The sequence below is a fragment of the Pituophis catenifer genome, unplaced genomic scaffold, assembly GCF_029215685.1.
Source record: "Pituophis catenifer annectens isolate HBS135680 unplaced genomic scaffold, rPitCat1.0.hap2 SCAF_3, whole genome shotgun sequence".
NCBI lineage: Eukaryota > Metazoa > Chordata > Lepidosauria > Squamata > Colubridae > Pituophis > Pituophis catenifer.
In genome coordinates this window covers 147,122,827-147,138,951 of record NW_027256883.1, presented here as the reverse complement: position 1 = coordinate 147,138,951, position 16,125 = coordinate 147,122,827, and the positions used below count along the sequence as shown (strand labels likewise).

The window sequence follows — 16,125 nt, the reverse complement described above, 5'->3', positions numbered from 1 at the left end:
CGTTGAGCCAGTGAGACGTTTTACAATTGTTTTATCAGCATTCAAATCTTAATTGCAAAAAGCATTTTCAAACAGATTATTATTTCTAAATTACAGTGAAAGACTAATGGCTCTTATTAAAATGTAGAAATGTAATGAAAAGTGTTTCCTGTCATTTTCAATTAATTGCTTTATTTGCATTAAGTATAGTTAAATATCAGGAAGATGAAATTTACCTATCGTGCTAAGCCATAATGGGATAATGGTTTGCAAACCATATGTCTTGGATGCAATTGAAAAAAGTCAGTTAAGGTTTACTTAATCTACTTTAGTGAAATAAACCATGATCTATCATGACACCTAATGCAACCAAGTTTTTTGCAGTTGATCTGAAGGTGAGTTCCTTCCTAAACCAAAATTTGAAATCTGAACAGCTTTACTTATGGCAGGATTGATTTAAGATTCTCCTTATAAGGCTAGACATTTCTTTGCGTTTATCTTTAAACTGATATAATAACAAAAATGTAGGGCTTGGAAATATATTTTAAATCATGGTTCATCATTTTTTAAAATTATATACATATTTTGTATGTATGTGATTTGCAAGGTAACTGCTAAATAATATGTCTATATTTCACTGACAAAATTGTAAACAGACCTGTGAAACTTTTCATTCTGCTTCTGTCTTCATTTTCAAGAAACATTTTCTGAGATAAAAAAGGCACTCATGGTTTTCATCAATTTAGGACAGGGATGATAGGCTTCAGTGCGTCATCATCACGTGACATATCGCAACTTTTTCCCCCTTCGCTAAACCGGGGGTGGGCGTGGCCAGCGTTAGATGCATCCAGCCCATGGGCCGCAAGTTTGACACCCCTGATTTAGAGAATATTCATTCAAAAATACACACTTTTAAAATGTGGTTTTTCTTTTGTTTCATACTAATAGCTGTGTATTCCTTTTTTCCTTCTCTCTTATGTTTTCTATACATATCAATCAGCAGTTATTCTCTTAAATCAATTTTCCTATCTTATTTTACTTAGCAAACTTTTTAATACTTTCCATTATCATAACTTTACATGGTTTTTGTAATGTAAGTTGTTTCAGGCAGCTTCCATTTCCTCTTTCCTATTCTGCTTTTTTTTATGTGACATGACTTAACCTTAGTGCCATATTAAATTTGTGTTATCTCGCTCTTCCTGTACATAGAGACATTGCTTTGATATAGCTCAGAAGAGAGTATAGTTAATATACTTCCCTGTTTTCCTTTTAGTAGTTTGGTGGATAAAGACCTGTCTCCCAGCCTATAAATTAACTGGCTAATCTGGTTTTACCAGTCTGGTTTAAGGTTGTCTAAAGTAAAGATGATTATATAGTCATTCGTTCTGCCTTGAAGAAGGAAGGATTATATTCCGTATTGGCTCCTAGATTAGTTTCCTTCAGTTGCAAATATCCAGCCTGCTCTTTAGTAGAACAGAAAAGTATGCTACATTTTTGTTGTCTAAAAGGAAGAGACATTTGTTGATTGTTGCATACCAACAATTCAGCTTGAAAGAGAGTTTACCCTTCTGGCTTTCAAGCTTTTAAAGTTTGATGAAGACTTGGGGGGGGGGATAATAAAAATCCAAAAGGCTTTTATATTATATGTGAGAATAGCCAAAACAGTGTCATGGTTTTTCTATATATGCTTTACTTTTGTTTGTCTTTTATTTCTATCTCAGATACATAAGCAAGAGCTTGAATAGTACTTATAAGAAATTTATAGCACAGATAAAGTTTTTGTGTGTGTCTGAAGTGGTAATTATTGTGTTGTCCTTTAAAAAGAGTGGATAAATTTATAGATAAATAAATAAGAGTTAAAAATTGTAATGACACTTCTAGTTAGTACCGTGAGAAGTTTTCTAATGGAAAATCACTTTGTACTTCAGCTGCAATTATGTGATGAAATATATTTATTTTATAGAGTTGTTCCAAAAATCAAACCTCTCTACTTGGAGAACCTCCTAAGGAAATACACCTCAGCACAAATCCCTATTTGAACTTGGCAAGTGTTCTGCCTTCTGTGTGTCTTTCAGGTAAGCAGTACTTTCAGATAATACAGTTATATCATTTGATATAATTTAAATATGGAACTTGCCTTTAAGAAGGGTTTACAATAAAAAGATCTGCTGTTGTTTCTGCTGCTGCTGATTATCATACAATCCACTGCAGCATAGCAATAGCAATAGCAATAGCAATAGCAATAGCAATAGCAATAGCAATAGCACTTAGACTTATATACCGCTTCACGGTGCTTTACAGCACTCTCTAAGTGGTTTACAGAGTCAGCATAGTTCCCCCAACAATCTGGGTCCTCATTTTACCCACCTCGGAAGGATGGAAGGCTGAGTCAACCTTGAGCCTGGTGAGATTTGAACTGCCGAACTACAGCCAGCAGTCAGCAGAAGTAGCCTGCAGTACTGTGCTCTAACCACTGCGCCACCATGGCTCATTAAGATGGTGCCTTATTGAAGAGCATGGATCATAATCTACCATATATGTCCAGTGTGGGTTGGCAGATGTCTGTTTTACAATTCCCAGAATAGGGCTGAGAGAGTGTAGCTAAGATTAAGTCCTTTAAATTACAGTGGTACCTCAATACTCATTGTTAATTGGTTCCAGAAGGCTCAACGAGTACTAAAAATCACATGTGCCAAACAAACCGTGATTGACCACGTGACCCTTTGTTCACTTCCTGTCTGTTCCTTTTCCTATGTCAGCAACCTTTCCAGCATGGCCGACTTCCTGTCCATTCTCCACAGTTGTCCCCCTTTTCTAATCATACCAAACAAACAATGAATACTGGGACAACATTTTTGCTTCAAAATGCATCGAATACCAAATTTGACGAGTTTTGAAGCAGCCAAGTACCAAAGTATCACTGTATGCTAAATAGTGCCTTATTTTATTTTGTTTTTAAAAGAATAGCTCTATGAATTTGTTCAATATTGTACTGTGTACATGTACATGTACCACTCTAAGGGCCTTTGGGGAAAGGGTTACTTAAACCTTGTTATAATTATTAATAAGTTTATAATTTCTTCTTTTAGGAGTAGTCCCCAACAAAGCTAATAATACTAAGCCACAATCTGTAGCTGCAAGTAACTCAGTCAACAGTGTAAATGCTCAGGGAAACACACCACAGCATGCAGTGGAAAACTCCTTTAACTACTCACGACAATACAGCGATTACACACAGGTATGTGAGAGATATATAATGTCACTGCAGCTGTGGACAATGCACTCTTCTTATGAAGGCTAGCATTAGTTCTCCAGACTGGTGATAACTGAGAACCATCAATCAGCAAGATTTGCAAAACATGTCAGATTCTCAGTGCTAAGGACTGGAATACAAGTAAATAGTGATATTGTTGTCCTGGAGGAAAAAATGTACTGTAACCAGTGGTGGGTTGCTCCTGGTTCTTGAGAACCAATAATAAAAGCGGTGGGAGGCTCTGCCCACCCACCCGGATGTCATAAGGTATGATTTGCGCATGCGCAGAAGTGCGCACGCGCGCTCCCATTGCAAACTGGTAGCAAAGATAAGTAGAACCCACCCTTGACTGTAACCATATGGTACTAAGATTCAAAAGAGTTCTTATAGTGAATTCATGCGAATAAGAAATGAAATGACCTGCAAATTGGAGGTCATACTTGGTATAGTATGCCTATTCCTTTTACTTGTCAAGAGCTATTAGCTGTTAATTTAACAGCACAGTAGATTGTATAGAAGAAGAAATAAAGTGCGCACATAATTTATACAGATTCGGAATCCCATTGCCAACAGCTATAAGAAACTCTATTGTACGATTTAGAAGCACAAAGAGGCAGATGGTCTTCAATTGGGATGGTACTACAGTTAGCACCCCTGGAATCAGCTCTAGAGCTAAAACCATCATTGCTTATACAAGAATTTTCTGTCACTGATCTGTAATATAACTGTGGCATGCATAAGAACATTGGTAAATGGAGCTGATTTGGCGAGATGATATTTGAAATTATCTTCTATTCCCAAGAGAAACCCAGGGAAGGCACACTCTTATTTAACCTAGGCCATTGATTTCAGATTCTGGATAGTTTAAATTTGTTGGAGAGCCTTCTCCTTTGACCTATGAGCTAGCCAAGATTCCCAAACCACCTCTCAAACACACAACAGGTATTTGTATTGTATTATTAAAAAAGCACAAATTGCTGACTCTATAAAGTAACATAACATGCCACTTAGGAAAAAGCTGGTATGATGAATCAAATAGAACATTGTACTAAGGACCAATTTTAATACAAGATTAAAAAGGCATAACATTAACCATAAAAACAGATCAAGCAAACTCTTTCTTAGTGGAAAAGTTGTTTGTTTATTTTCCATTCATTAGGGTCTGGTTCTCAGAGACCTCTTAGATAAATCCTTGACATTTTCTTGGCAAGATTTTTCAGAAGTGATTTGCCATTGCCTCCTTTCTGGGCTGAGAGATAGAGACTGGCCCACAGACACCAAGGCAGAACTAGAAAACATGGTCCCCCGATTTCTAATCTTAACCACTATACTGTACTGTAAATTGAAGCTAGTATTCTCTAGTTAGCAAATTTGAAAGTATGCAGGGCAGACTTGAAAGTTATATTGGAAGTTTGATATCATTTGGCAAAAAAAGAATTTGTGGCTACAGTTTGATTATGTATTGTTTTATAGGAAATGTAATTTAAACATTGCTTTTGCTTTAAATGAAACAACACAAGTTATAAAAATTGGGGTAGCTGGTTTGCAAAACTTGGTGTCAAACAATTGACAAAATAATAATTATGAAAAATAAATAAATAATGCTTTTGCCTTTTGTAGGATTCAGTCCAGCAGTGGTATCAGCAGTATGCTCAGGCCTACCATACCATTCAAACTAAAGTAGGAGACTTAGAAAACAGTGGCTCAGACGTAAGTTTGTTTCATTTGTTTATTTGCTGGGTTAATATCCTGCTTTTCATTTTAGGAGCTAAAGATGATGCTTTTCTCTTTTACAGTTATCTTAAGGTATTAATTTCTTCAATGTGTTTGGATCAGAATTTATTTCTAGCACATGAAAATAAATGATATTTCTGGAGTGCATCCAGGAAACTTATTATTTATTATTTTGTTACATCATTGAAAAAGTCTTTCAGACGCTAAGGAGATCTGTGTGCCAAGAAATGTCAGTAGGCAAATTTGGTGGCTTTTTGCTGACTTGAATTTTTAGAAAGAAAAAAAAGAGACTATTTCAGCCATGAGACTCATGGAATTTAGCAGGATTTTATGTGCTGATAATTTATTAATGCAATGTATATAAGTAACAATTTGTCAATTATACTATCTTTCTTTTAAAAATTAGATACAGTTTTGTTATTTTCATTTTCTGATTTTATATATAATCAAAGAAACAGGCCATTGTTATTTTATTTTTTCCTATTACAATCAAATTCACCTGAACCATTGGAGTCTAGCAGAGCCATATCCCTTGCCACATTTCCAACCTGCTTCTCTTCGGGTGATAGGAAATTGTTCAGAATTGGCTTCAGAATTTGGTGGGGAGGCAGGAATAAATGCATTGCTTCTGCCAACTGCATATTTTTTGCTGTAGTCTAGAAAGAAATTTAATTCAGAGGAGTTTTTCCCCAGGGTGTGAGGTGAGAAGCAAAGCTGTGTACTATTATAATTTATGCATAAATAACACTTCAAGTTGCAAACCTGTGTTTTCATTTTCTCGTTTATGTGCACTGTTGGGTCTTTTCAGCAATCCTTTTTCATGCTTCATTGAATTTCTCACATGATTTATCAGAAAACTGCCTCATATCACATTGTCCATTTAGCTCTATATTGGTTACAGTCACTACTCTCCAGGGCTTCAGACTGAACCCTTCCCCAACCCTACCCAAAAAATCAAAGAATTAAACCTCTGTTTTTGTCCTATGAAGCAGCAGCAGCAGCAACTCTGCCCTAGGCAACATTTCCCGTCTTCGTGTAAGGGATTGTGCAAAGTGTAGCAGAGTAGAGTCTCCGGGGAATGTTTTTTTGCAATAGGGATGGGATAAAATGCACTTGTCCAGAGCTTGATCTTATTCTACATTCACAATGTTGATCAGGGATCAGATACTAGGCACCAGTTAGTAGCTTATGTGTCAATTTTACATGACTTGCAGCTTCCAGAAACTCAGGGCTAATCCCTTGCAGAGTGAATTGAAATTCCAAAGTCGGGGTGTAATTAAGAATGAATAGCTTTCTAGTGAAACGTGTTGTGACAGATTCCTGGAAAAGCTTTGCTTTTGGAGTTTACATACAGTATATTTCTGTCACCTAGACTTTATTTTGTATTTTGGTTTTCCTAGCTATACACCATTAAAACTCTCATAAATTACACCCCTTCATTTGGGTGAAACAGTTCATTCTTAAGAAACAAGCATTTTTTGAATCAATGTACCTCAAATGGGCTAACTTACAGAATGCATCCAAAATCCAGGACCCTTGACTTCCCTGGGACTGAAATTTGGCAAGGTTGCAGCTGCCTTTTGATTACACTTCCCAGAAACCCATAGATTCCATGGTGCAAGGGAAAATGGGATAAATGTAAGTCCGCCCACTTTCCTGCCTTCCTCTGGCCTTTGCACCCAATCAGCTGTCAGCAAGGCTGAATAGGTGAGCAGCCTTTGGCTCCTTTCGAACTGAAGCTTGAAAGCTCTGAGGAAAAATAAGAGTCATTCGGATACCTGCGGGCAAGATAGAGTTGGCTAAGGAATGCTGATGGATGAGCCCTATTCCTCCCTGGAATGAAGGTGCCTTTGGGGGACAGAGTGGGGTGGAAGCAGGTATGAAATGCTACCAGTTCGCACTGGTTCAGGCGAACCAATAGTAATAAAAGCTACCGGTTTGGGTGAACCAGTATTAAAAAAATGCTACCAATTCATCCGAACCGGTATTTCCAATGATTAGCTGTGCCACGCGATTTATATTCGCTAGAAAGCAGGAAATCCTGCTTTCTAGTGAATCTAAATTGCGCGGCACAGCTGTTCCCCCCCTCGCTGTTCTACTTACTTTCTTAAGCCTTTTTCCATGCTGTGCAGTAGTGCCTGTGGTGCGTATGTGTGCAAAGTGCACATTTGGCACGCACTGTGCATGCACACACAGTGCGCATTTGGCACCCAGTGTGCATGTGCGCATACAGCATGTGTTTGGCACGCGCCATGCATGCGCGCACAGCAAACCAGTGGCAGACCTCGGAGGATTTCACCACTAGGGGGAAGGGTGTCCATAGTTGCCTTCCCCCCAACTCCCCAGCAAAATGTAGGCAGTTCCTTAGTGAGGAGAAGGAAGAGGAGGAGGAAGCTTTCTTTTGGGACTCTCCTGAGGGGAAGGGAAATGACACAAATCTATATTATATGAGGAAAAAGGAAGGATGAGGGAGCAACTGAGATGCCTGCTAGTGAGGCAGGGTTGGCTGGATGGTGCTGGCGAAAGGTCAACCATGTTCCTCACAGGAAGGAGAAGGAATGTGGAGCTGGTTTTCTCAGGGTTCACAGCTCCCTTCCCCAGCAAAGAGGCAGGCAATTCCATAGGAATAGATCAGCTGAGGAGGAGGCTTCACCAGGACTCTCCCCTCCTGTCATGAAGGGAGAGGAAATGGCGCACACTTATGGTATATATGGAAAGAAGGCAGCCCCAACGAAGACAAAGATCACGAGTTATCAAGGGGAATATAAGGTAGTGCCTACTATATGTAATTACTTTATCTTTACAACAGTGCTATAACAAATTAGGCTATAGCAATGGCAGCCAGGTTAACTAGTGAACTTTAGAATCTAGAGAAATTTAAGACAACAATCTCTTCTACTCCATTCTTCAAGTATTATGCCAGAGATATACTTCTCTCTCTGAAAATGTATGTTATTAATTTCTTGCAGTAATTTAATTTCTTAATTGGTTATCAGCTTCCTAACACACATTTTTATTTTCCTGTTCTGTAGGAATCCAATGGAGGAGTTTATGGTGATTATGGTACCTATTTACAGGTTATGCCTTCATATTATGCTGCAGCTCAAGGATTCTTCCATCCAAGTGTCTTGCCGTTTACACCTCAAAATCCCCTGAAGGTAAAAATATTTCTGCTAGAGCCTAAAGCTATGGAATGCATCAAACATAACCAACATTTAAGTACCAGTAGCTACAATCCAGAGCTTCCGAAGTCCTATATCATGTGAAGATACATTGAAGGATAAGTAGCAAATAAAATTTGTAAATTTGTTTTTTTCATTACTACATTTTGAACAGATGTGTATTCTCAGTTGAGATCTTGTGCTACCATTAAGAGTTCTGAAACATTGCTAATTTATTAGAGTTGTTGTGAATGCTATTTGTCTTCATTATTTTGGTAATGGAACTTTTCAGAGTAACCATGAAATTGGAACCAATTTAGGTCTCCTGGTGTCAGCAAAATCCTACATTGGATTTTTACTTGTGTAGTCCTGGTCTAAAAAAATTTAACAGATCCTTGAAGAGCCAGTGTTCTCGAAGGGCAGCACTGGAAGCTTCATATAAATTCCTTTTCCACCAGCAGGAATAGTTTATATAATTCCATCCAGGAATACATAATTCAGGGGATAAAGCTCTGGAACCAACTATTTATACTGTATCTGTTAAGATCACTTTCTTGTGTGAATCATGGTTAGAGTTTATCAAATGTCAAATTCAGCATTCTTTAGGTGCTGCACATTACTATAATTGACTTTTTATGATCCTTAGATGACGCCAGTAAAAAATGAAAAGCGGAGCTCTTCATACCTCATCACAAATCCAGAAGACAGTCCAGTGGAATATGTTGGCCCACATACTGAGGACTCCGGAATGCATTATACAGAACTGTACCTTAAAAGAAAGCGTGTCTATTAAGATTTCTATCTAATTGAAATCAAAATCACTTCTTGTGGCATTCTTGCCACTGTTATCTTTTAATATATATATTGTAGATAACATGTGCAATAGTATTGCAAAAATTAATTTGATAAGGAAAAATGGTATGGGGAAAGAGGCTCGTCTTCCGGATTAATTTTGTTGTTGTTTGGGTTGACAGTAACGTGTTTTAGAAGAACAGCAATGTTATGGTGTGAGAGCTACTCTCAAAACAATGAAATAATGGAACTTTCCTAATGTCTTGCTTAGAAACTGCATCGATACCCTTAAAAAGCAATAATGCTGGTCAGTAATGTTACAAGAAGTCTCTTTGATGACTTAAAGTCCTTGATTGAAGAGGATTCGTTATAATTCTATTGTCTGTTTCAATAATAATAATAATACAATATTATTGAAATGATTGGGTTTAGATTCAAAATGTAAATAAAATTAGACAACTCTCCTAGCAGTAAGTTAGGAAAATGTCAAGATACACATGTCTTATTGAAAATAACATTGTTGAAATATAAAGTATATTATGACAAAGTTTCTGTGGAACTGAAGGACTGATGCTAGATTTACATTTGTAGATGCTGGCCTTTAAAATTATAAGTTCTAAATCTAGAGACAATATTTAAACACAGTTTCAATTATAGTGTGTATGAACATATATTTAATATCCAGTTGCAGCTGAATTTATTACAGTCACTTGCATTTAATTAAAAGAATATGCTTTCCAGATGATTCTTGCAGACATCTGATTTATCTCACTTCCAATTTGGAAACTCTTTTTTGTCCCACTTTTTTGACAATTTGTGGGGACGCTCCCCAGAAGTAATACTTTGTACATACATGAAATGCTTCTGTTGATATGCTCTCTTTTATTTCTAACTGGTTTACTTTTCTTGTGAGTGAAAATGTGTTTGAAACAGGCTTATTTACCACTGTGTGCCCAGTATTGAGAACTGTAATATGACTTTACTTATAAAACTAAATGTATTTAAATCTGATTGAAATGTTTATTGGGGTTGTGTCACTGAGTTCAATAGCAGCTTAATTGCCACAAGTAGCTGTTCTGTAGAATTAGACCTGTCATATTTTGACATTAAGCAATGGGTTTTTGTCGTATGCTCCTGGAAGAAGGAAGCCACTTCTGGCAGCACTTTGAGTGCAACCTTAATTGGATCTACTATATTTATGTATTGGTCTCATTACATTTCCATTACCGTTTGACCACTCATGCTCTTGATAAATAAACGGGCAAGTAAATGTTCTTACAAGCCTATATAGTTTAGTCCACTTTGCTCATACAGGAAGAGGTTAAATCAGCTGAAGAATGTACACATTTGGCAATCAACTTTTTTTACCTGCAATGTTACAGAAATTTAGGAAATAAGCAAGTATGATAAAATTGTATTGCCTGATTATATCTTCATCAAGTTATAGTCCTTTAGATGGTTTACAAAGTGAACCTCATTAAATGTATGCCTAATAAAATTGTATTTCTGTATGGCTTTGTCCATAACTTTAGTTCAAGAGTTTCAAACTCGATTTCATTGAGAGCCACATCAGGGTTGTGGTTGACCTTGGTGGGCCGGATGGGGCATGGCCAGCTCAACATCACTTGTGTTGAGCGGGCGCCTGTGTTGGCCTGGACAGGACTGGGGGGATCCAGTGTCTCCAGTTGAAGAAGGCGAGACCAGGGTGAGTGCCAAACCCTTGTCCTCCACAGGAGCCTTGCCTCTCAGGCCATGTGGATGGCAGTGCAGGCTGCCTGGAGCCCTGGGCAGCAGAGGGCAAGCACTCAGTCGGCCCTCAAATTCCCAGGGCACCAGGACTCCCCAACCCAGCCCTGCTTCCCCAAGGGGGCTCCTGGCTGTGCTTACCTCCTTGAACTCCTGCTGGAGTGCAGGGTCATGCTAGGACCTGCCCCCTGGGCATGCGCAGAGGAGTCGAGAGTGAGAGTGCCAGCGTCGTGAGTCAAAGGGAAGCGCGGGGACGCCAGGCCACACTCGCTCACTCTCTCCTGTACTACCCGGTTGTAGATTGGCCCCACGGGTCAGATCTAATCACCTCACGGGCCAGATCTGGCCCTTGGGCCTTGAGTTTGATACTGATGCTTTAGTTCTATTGATAGATCACAGCAGCATGAATTATTTTGTCCATGCCCTCAAATTGCAATTTTCTAGGCATGTGCTAAACTTGAATAGAAAAAAAAAAAAAACCAGTAGAAATGCAAAAAAAAAAAAAAAAAGTGTCTCATTCATTTGCCCAAACAAGTTCAAACAATACTGCACTTCTTTGATGGTGAGCAGCTTTATAAAAGGCTTCTTTGTATACATTATGGGAGGTGAAATTCTACACAGAAGTCCTGTAGTAGGTAAAATAAGAGCCCCTGTAGATTTTACTCCACTAGTCATTTCCGAGGTGGTGCTTATCTCCATTTCAAGGGCCATTGAGCTAGTACTGTCTGAAGATGTTTCCGCGGTCATGTGGACAACATGGCATTATGATGCACTGTTACCTTCCCACCAAAGTGGTACCTATTTATCTATTTGCATTTAGATGCTTTCAAACTGCTAGGTTTGCAGGAGATAGCGCACGGATAGGTGGTCAGCTGACAAGCCCAGTGTCTTAATCACTGAGCCATCATGCCGTAGAACTAATTCAGTAGAACTAGACTGAATTTACATCATGTATCCAAAAGTAGACCAGCTTTTTCATATCCAACAATTCATTATGAAATAGTGCACGCAGCACCCTTACCCCAGTGGCTTCTATGAAAACCTTTAAAAAAAAAAATCCTACGCTGCTTTTGGCCAAAGTTAACCAACTGCAGACATTCAACTTGATATGCATGAATAATCATAATCTTTTTTTGGGTGTTCTTTGTTACACATAGCCCAGTGAGTCATACCTGACCTTGTTACACATAGCCCAGTGAGTCATATTGCGGGGCTCTATAAATACTGTATAACAAATAAATGAATAAAATGAACAGCTATCAGGGAAATGGACATGAAAATGACAAAACATAAAAATGGCCGACTGAGATGGACCAATCACTTCAAAGTATGTGGAGTATAGGCTGGAGCACAAAGTCTTTATTTGGAACATTTTTTAAAAAAATGAACATTTCTGGATAAAATCAACAGGGTTTTCTTTAATAAAGAATAACAAAGTGCATATAGAATATGTATAGATTACATAAAAGAACAGGCAATTTGAAAGATGGTTAGGATTAAAACTACATTTTACATTATTGCAAATCCTGAATTACTCTGTAAATGCAATATTTTATTTTAGGAAAGAATAGCTTCCTTTTAAAGAAGAATGCCCCTTATTTTATTTTTTTTAACCTAAAAAAGACTTGTGAATTGACAGCGAAAAGGATAATCTGATAAATCCAGTATCATGGTTCCTTTCCATGTATATGCATATTGCCCTTTTCCTTCAACTAAAAATATAGAAGGGATCAGGTTTATTTAGATTCAACAGATTGGGTTAAGTATACTTAGAATTGACCAATGAAATAAAGCGCTTTTCTGTAACAGTGATTAAATCTGGATCCAGCTCAAGAGCTTTCCAAATCTATAAAGTTCTGACTATTTCCTTTATAAACTACAGATAAAATACATACATTATTGTTGAATAATGTATTGTAACATATTTTATCTGTGGCAACATCCTTGTGCAAAAGGGACATTGCAGTTCAGAATAAAAGATACACCCAGGTCACTTCTCTGGCTAGCTGCTTAATTTGTTGGTTTGCCTCATGATATTTACTAAAAATATTATCAAGCATGAGGTGTGTCACTTCAATATTGATATAATGCTTTTCCATTTACCTACTATTTGGCTCGCATATAAAAAGATGGGCATATAAAAATCCTGCATTCTGCATAAGATGCAGAACACCTACTGTATATAAAAAAATTAAAAGTTATTTGAACTGTTTCATTTGGAAATTTCCCTTCATAGTAAAAGGAGCGACCGCTGGCATTTGGCCCTGGCCCAAATGTCCTAATTCAACATTCTTCCCCAACCAAAAATGACAATTTTTAACAGACGATTTCCTTAGCTTTCCATTTAGAGGGAAGTAAATAAATGAAAACATCAAATGATGTCCTAGGGATGAATGACTAGCAGAGGTCTCAGCTTTATACATGTGATGGAGGCTAGGTGGCACCAAGCATATAGGAGACAAAGTTTACAAATACACAATATACAAAAAGAAATAGGCTGCGACGTAAAGAACTAGTGAGTTCCGCAACAATATGCTTTATAGTAATTTCTTCCTATGAATAGCAAGTATCCATAATATGATATAAACTTTCCCACTTTTAAGATGAGTTCAGATGTATCCTACTCAAGTTATGCGGGTAACTGAATTTGAAGGTTACAGATCCATATCCAAGCCTTCCCAGTGAATAGGAATATTTGTATGGCTCTTCCAGCAAAAACAGCATTAGCATTTTTGCACAATGTACATTTTCAGAGGCTTTCATGAAGAAGCAATGTAACATGCTGCATACCTCCAGGCCATTATCCTGACAAAACTTCTGTTTTCTTTTAAACATTTTGATAACATTCATATGTTGCACAAGCCAATCACTATTTTCACCAATTTGAACCTAAATGAATGGAATACAACAGTTCTGGCCATCACACAGAGGGCGACTGCCAAGTACTCACTGGGTTGACTGAGTAGCAAACTCTTATTTCCAAGCAAAAAGGAATTGCTGAATTGCAAAATTACAAAATGTAGCAACAGGCTGTCTTTTTAAAAATATTCAACAATAGCAGTATAAAAATGTTGGATTATAACTTCGCAATGAGTGTTTCAAAGCCTTGAATCAGATTGTGAAAAGTTGTCCTCTCACCAGGGTCCTGTACCCAACACTTTCTCATCAGTTGGTTAACCTAGAAAATAAAAGGCACAAAGGTTCTTACCACGACATTTGCTTCCTGAGGTTGTGACAGCACACAAGACACCTTTTTTAAAATCCTATATTAGCTAAAGAAGCAGGAAACCCCACGTCTGACTTGCTTTTCCCCCCCTCCCTTATAGGAGTTTGTTTCTATAACTATCTTAAGGGAAGCCATTTAAGAAAGAGACTCTAATTATGTTTTAAGTGTCCTGCAATTTGTAAGGCTATTAGAATATGCTAAAATTGATTATCATACAGAATTATTACATGCTTCATTCCATGCTTGATGAAGAAACTGAAAAAAGAAAAGGGCCAAATATGACATTAGTAAAGCTGTAAAAATTTGTAACTAAAACTTGCAATAAAATGATTACAAAAAAGATGTTTGGGGAATAATGATCAAGGCTGGAATGCTCAAATTTATTATAAAGAGGATATTGTTTTCCTCCGAATGTCTTCTCTATAAAGTAATGAGATCCTACTTATTTGTCATCAATGGATTTAAATATGGCATTCTATCCCCGCGCCCAAGCCCTGGAGGCAAATCACAACTCAGCCGAAGTTCTGCAGAAATTCTTGGGAAAAGGAAATAGATCACTTGGATAATTAAAGTGGGAAGGGGAACATTTACAGTGAGTTGACTCAATACTTCGATTACAGTGAGAGGAGTTGATCCAGCCTTACCATGTAACTAATTCAAATTTGGGCAATTGAGGGATTTTCCTGTGACCCAGGGCAGGAACTTTCAGACAGCATATAAGGAGGGGGTGTACCTATGCCTGAGAGAACCTTGCTAATTAGACTTAGATTTGTGTAAATCTGTTATGGTTTAGTGCTTAAAAGTGTTGTCATTTTGATGGCAGTTAAAAAATGCTTTACAAATCGGAGGCCCTTTTATAAAAGGAACAAAGGCAAAAACATGTTTACCTCTTCTGGACAGTTTTTAGGACAAGGCAAACGCTTTCCCTCTGCTAATATGCGTACCAGCCGCGTGACTGTCATCTGGCCTTGCGTTGGGCCAATCATATTCAGGAATTCCTGTAGGTTACAAAAATATATACTAAGCAGCATTCCTCCTGATAGGTCCAATAATATGGGCATTAATATTAGCAAAACTTTATGTTGATAACTTCGTGCATGCTGTTCCTTCCCCCAATAAATTGACAAATATAACCACAAATACCAATTGGCTTAAAAGGTCTAGAACTGCGGACAGTTCAACCTATTCAGTTTAAACATTTAAAAATATATTTGGTAGGCATTTCCAGAAAAATGCCCTGAATATTTATGCCACCCCCACTTTTTAAACAAATTATGGGAAATTCAGCATCTCAGAAACTGCCTGCAAGGAAGAATCCCCTGTGGGATCATGAGCATTACAGTAGGGGAAAAAAATATTTCACTGCTACTTACTGCCATTGGACTACACTCAGAATCACAGTATGTTAAAAGTTCATACAGGGTCACTCCAAAAGACCAGACGTCTGAAGCAATATAGAATTTGCTCTGTAATAGGCATTCAGGGGCATACCTGCAAACATAGGAGATTTAATATTATTATTTAACTGGTATTATTTAGCATTGTTGCCCAGCATTTACCCAATTAATACTGGGAAATGTTTGATTTCTGGGTTGTAGAGATAAAGTCATCACAATGTGCTTTGTTAATTTAATCCTAGAACCATGATGGTGAACCTATGGCACGCGTGCTAGAGGTGGCACGCCGCACCCTTTCTGATAGTCGCTCCAGTTCAGCTCCACCGGACATGTGCACACTCCTCCCGCCAGCCAGCTGGTCTTCGGGTCTCTGCTGTGCATGCATGGGGGGCATGTGGGGGCCACGCACGCATGTACGGGGGCCACATGCATGGAGACATGCAGGGGGCCGCGTGCGCATTGCATTTTGGGGGTTTGGGCACACATGCACGTGTGCACTTTGGGCACTCGGTTCAGAAAAAGTTCGCCATCACTGTCCTAGAACAAAGGGTTGAAGAACAAACACAAGTGCTATGCATCGGTTGAAGAGAAAACAAAAAGGAAACTGAATTGAAGAACTGAAATGTTAAGCAATAGGTTACTGAAAATAAGCAACTGTTACAGCAGAAAATAAAAGTTTTTAGGAGATGAGACTAAGGTCCAATTCAAAGGTTTCTTTAACAATTCCTGTGCTTAGGCTAAAGTAGGTAGGCAATTTGATGCTCTCCCAACACCTCTGGCACAACAATCACTTTCAAAGTTGGTTTGTAGCCATTTGGGGGATGGGGTAGATGCTTG

The 16,125-nt window shown here is 38.0% G+C and overlaps 2 protein-coding genes across 2 annotated transcripts in view; one reads left to right on the top strand and one right to left on the bottom strand.

The window, feature by feature from the left end:
• Window positions 1–10,430, top strand: part of RAVER2 (ribonucleoprotein, PTB binding 2) — a 41,833-nt gene extending 31,403 nt beyond the window's left edge. Inside the window, 5 exon segments of the mRNA XM_070941281.1 lie at window positions 1,943–2,054; window positions 3,069–3,217; window positions 4,853–4,942; window positions 7,999–8,124; window positions 8,774–10,430. Coding sequence (XP_070797382.1) covers window positions 1,943–2,054; window positions 3,069–3,217; window positions 4,853–4,942; window positions 7,999–8,124; window positions 8,774–8,920 — 624 coding nt within the window. The 3' untranslated portion in view covers window positions 8,921–10,430.
• A 1,574-nt stretch (window positions 10,431–12,004) lies between these two features.
• JAK1 (Janus kinase 1) overlaps window positions 12,005–16,125 on the bottom strand; it is a 53,793-nt gene continuing 49,672 nt past the window's right edge. Inside the window, exons 24-26 of the mRNA XM_070941280.1 lie at window positions 15,265–15,382; window positions 14,779–14,889; window positions 12,005–13,843 (exon numbers count right to left, since the gene is read on the bottom strand). Of these exons, the coding sequence (XP_070797381.1) occupies window positions 13,742–13,843; window positions 14,779–14,889; window positions 15,265–15,382 (331 nt within the window). The 3' untranslated portion in view covers window positions 12,005–13,741. The remainder of the gene's footprint in view (window positions 13,844–14,778; window positions 14,890–15,264; window positions 15,383–16,125) is intronic.